Source organism: Priapulus caudatus, unplaced genomic scaffold (genome assembly GCF_000485595.1).
Source record: "Priapulus caudatus unplaced genomic scaffold, Priapulus_caudatus-5.0.1 Scaffold158, whole genome shotgun sequence".
Lineage (NCBI taxonomy): Eukaryota > Metazoa > Priapulida > Priapulimorpha > Priapulimorphida > Priapulidae > Priapulus > Priapulus caudatus.
The window spans coordinates 249161-252799 of NW_014577219.1; the positions used below are offsets into that span (position 1 = coordinate 249161).

Consider the following 3639-nt stretch of genomic DNA (forward strand, 5'->3'; position numbering starts at 1 on the left):
TCGGCTCCCTGCGGCGCTCTACCGCGACCGCCTGTCATTCTACCGCGCTTCTTAGCTTACCACGGTGTTCACCGACACACGCAGCATCCGCGTCAGCATCAGTATCAGTATCAGCATCAGCATCAGCATCAGCATCAGCATCAGTAACATCATCAGCATCAGTCATCAGTATCAGCATCAGCATCAGCATCAGCATCAGTAACATCATCAGCATCAGTCATCAGTATCAGCATCAGCATCAGCATCAGCATCAGTAACAGCATCAGCATCAGTCATCAGTCATCAGCATCCGAATCAGCATCAGTCATCAGCATCGTAGAACGTACTATGGACCGCTATCGTCCGCATCGTGCGTGCAGATGTGCTAGTCTGTGAACGTATCACGTCCGCGAAGACAACGAAGCCTCGATACGAGATCTCCGTTGCAACTTCTACGCAAGGCTACGTCATGTAAGTACCCCGACGCTCTCTCGCACGCAATGTGTCTCAGTATTCTCTGTATCTCGCACGAAAAGTATCTTTGTATCTCAGTATCGCTGTCTCTCGCACGCAAAGTGTCTCCGTATCTCTGTATCTCAGTATCTCTGTATCTCAGTATCTCTGTCTCTCGCACGGAAAGTGTCTCCGTATCTCCCCATCTCTGTATCTCAGTATCTCTGTGTCTCGCACGCAGTGTCTCTGTATCTCTGAATCTCGCACGCAATGTGTCTCCGTTTCTTTATATCTCAGTATCTCTGGCTCGCGAAGTCGGGTGCTCGACAGACGGAAGATACTCGGCTCGGAATTAGTATGGGGCGCAGGTAGGGAGGGGTGCGTAATCGAATTAACAAGGGGGAGTAATCGATATTCGATAATCGAATAATATCGATATTCGATAATTAGGCGAGCGGTCAATAGACGAAAGACGGCCCGGAATCAACAGGGGGCGGAGCGGCTAATCGATATTAAAAATTAATGGGAGCGGTTGCGGGATCGCGTGTTGGTGCGTGCATGCTGCGTGCGTGCGCGTGCGTGCGTGTGTGCGTGCGTCGCTACGGTATACGCAGTTGCGTGATCACGTCTCCGGAGTAAAATAATTAAAGCGACCTAATGTAGGCGTATTGAATCGATCCAGAATAGGGCTTTCGTTTTACGACCTAAAATAGTCTCTGTTGCCGGTGTTTTTCTTTTTTTGTCGTTCTCGTGAATCGAGCGTGCTACCGTTGTAGTTGTCGCTACGTACGGTTGAAATCTTCTGGCTTGGTGGCGGTTGAGTATGATTAGGTTCGTCGTAGGTACTTTGTGATTATCTTGAGAAATAACGAGCGGACATGAGCGCAACGAGTATATAAATAATACCGGATATACGCAGTACAGCTAATAATAATACTACAAAACGCTTAGATATCATACTGTATACACAAACAATACAGACATTATGGAATTAATGTGCATCACCAGATTCAAACTCAACTTTAAACACGTCGTCGCCTGGCTATAACAAACGAAACTCATAGCCATTAAAACCACACATATATAAAAATAATCATAAATACATATTCTGGACTTCTGGACCTTTAGAACGTTCACGACCTTCGACTTCCTCCTCGTTTGTTAGTGCGGGTTGTGCGCGTTTATAGGAGCCATTCAATCCGTCCGCTTATTATATCGCTTCACGGTAAATGCGATCACGCCCATTCCATTCTACGCCTTGTATTCGCTGCGTGTTACTTCATCTAATACGCGCATCATCTAATCTAATATCTAACGCGCTATCTAATAATCGAATCTAATATCTAATACGCTATCTAATAATCGAATCTAATATCTAATACGCTATCTAATATTCGAATCTAATATCTAATGCGCTATCATCTAATACGTACGTTATCTAATAATCGAATCTAATATCTAATACGCTATCTAATACTCGAATCTAATATCTAATGCGCTATCATCTAATACGTTATCTAATAATTGAATCTAATATCTAATACGCTATCTAATAATCAAATCTAATATCTAATACGGTATCTAATAATCTAATCTAATATATCTAATGCGCTATCATCTAATACGTTATCTAATAATCGAATCTAATATATAATGCGCTTTCTAATAATCAAATCTAATATCTAACACGCTATCTAATATTCGAATCTAATATCTAATGCGCTATCATCTAATACGTTATCTAACAATTGAATCTAATATCTAACACGCTATCTAATAATCGAATCTAATATCTAATACGGTATCATCTAATACGTTATCTAATAATCTAATCTAATATCTAATACGTTATCTAATAATCGAATCTAATATCTAATGCGCTATCATCTAATACGTTATCTAATAATCGAATCTAATATCTAACACGCTATCTAATATTCGAATCTAATATCTAATGCGCTATCATCTAATACGTTATCTAACACTTGAATCTAATATCTAACACGCTATCTAATAATCGAATCTAATATCTAATGCGCTATCATCTAATACGTTATCTAATAATCGAATCTAATATCTAATACGCTATCTAATAATCAAATCTAATATCTAATACGGTATCTAATAATCTAATCTAATATCTAATGCGCTATCATCTAATACGTTATCTAATAATCGAATCTAATATCTAACACGCTATCTAATAATCGAATCTAATATCTAATGCGCTACCATCTAATACGTTATCTAATAATCGAATCTAATATCTAATACGTTATCTAATAATCGAATCTAATATATAATGCGCTTTCTAATAATCAAATCTAATATCTAATACGTTATCTAATAATCAAATCTAATATCTAATACGGTATCTAATAATCGAATCTAATATCTAATACGCTATCATCTAATACGTGCACCTTCTCCCTGCGAGATTCGAGCGACAACGCGACACTACCAGCTCGTTAATACTCCGTATGGAGACGCGACACTCTCGTGACAATATTGCTAGTGTCGCGCGTCAACATGCCGTCGACGACGTTGACGCGTTGATTTCTCGGCAGTGCGACGAACACCCGCCCGTACTGAAGTTGGCCCACGGAGCAACCGTCGGCGGAACAGATATACAAGCATGTCAGTGGATAAAGAACTAGGAGCGAGTAGCGAAGTTCAGCCTGCAGCGGAGAGCATTGTGTTGATGAATATCACGCGGAATTCTACGGCCGATGCTAGCGTGAGTATTTGCATGAATGTTTTTCGTGTGCAGGCATTCCCGTAGTCGTTACACACATAGTACAACACGTCGCACATAGCACAGTGTACAGTGCATAGTGCATAGTGCATAGTGCATAGTGCATAGTGCGCAGTGCATAGTGCATAGTGCATAGTGCATAGTGCACAGTGTACAGTGCATAGTGCATAGTGCATAGTGCATAGTGCATAGTGCACAGTGCGCCGTTGCATAATGTCGTGGTCACTTATTTGCGGTAGTTTTTTTTTACACTCGACGAGATCTCGCAGCAGTAGAAACGGCAAGACTGATAATTGGTAATAGGTATACCGTATCAGCAGAAGCAGCACCAACAACAGCAGTAGCGGCCGCAGCAGTTGCAGCAGTAGCAGCAGTAGCGGTAGCAGCAGCAGTAGTAAAAGTAAGAGTAAGAATAAGAGTAAGAATAAGGAGTAAGAATAGGAGTAAGAGTA

The 3639-nt window shown here is 40.9% G+C and overlaps 1 protein-coding gene across 1 annotated transcript in view; it reads left to right on the forward strand.

Annotated features, from left to right (window-relative positions):
- Positions 1 to 244: 244 nt before the first annotated feature.
- Positions 245 to 3639, forward strand: part of LOC106806401 (cardioacceleratory peptide receptor-like) — an 81440-nt gene continuing 78045 nt past the window's right edge. Inside the window, exons 1-2 of the mRNA XM_014808326.1 lie at positions 245 to 450; positions 3000 to 3169. Coding sequence (XP_014663812.1) covers positions 3068 to 3169 — 102 coding nt within the window. The 5' untranslated portion in view covers positions 245 to 450; positions 3000 to 3067. The remainder of the gene's footprint in view (positions 451 to 2999; positions 3170 to 3639) is intronic.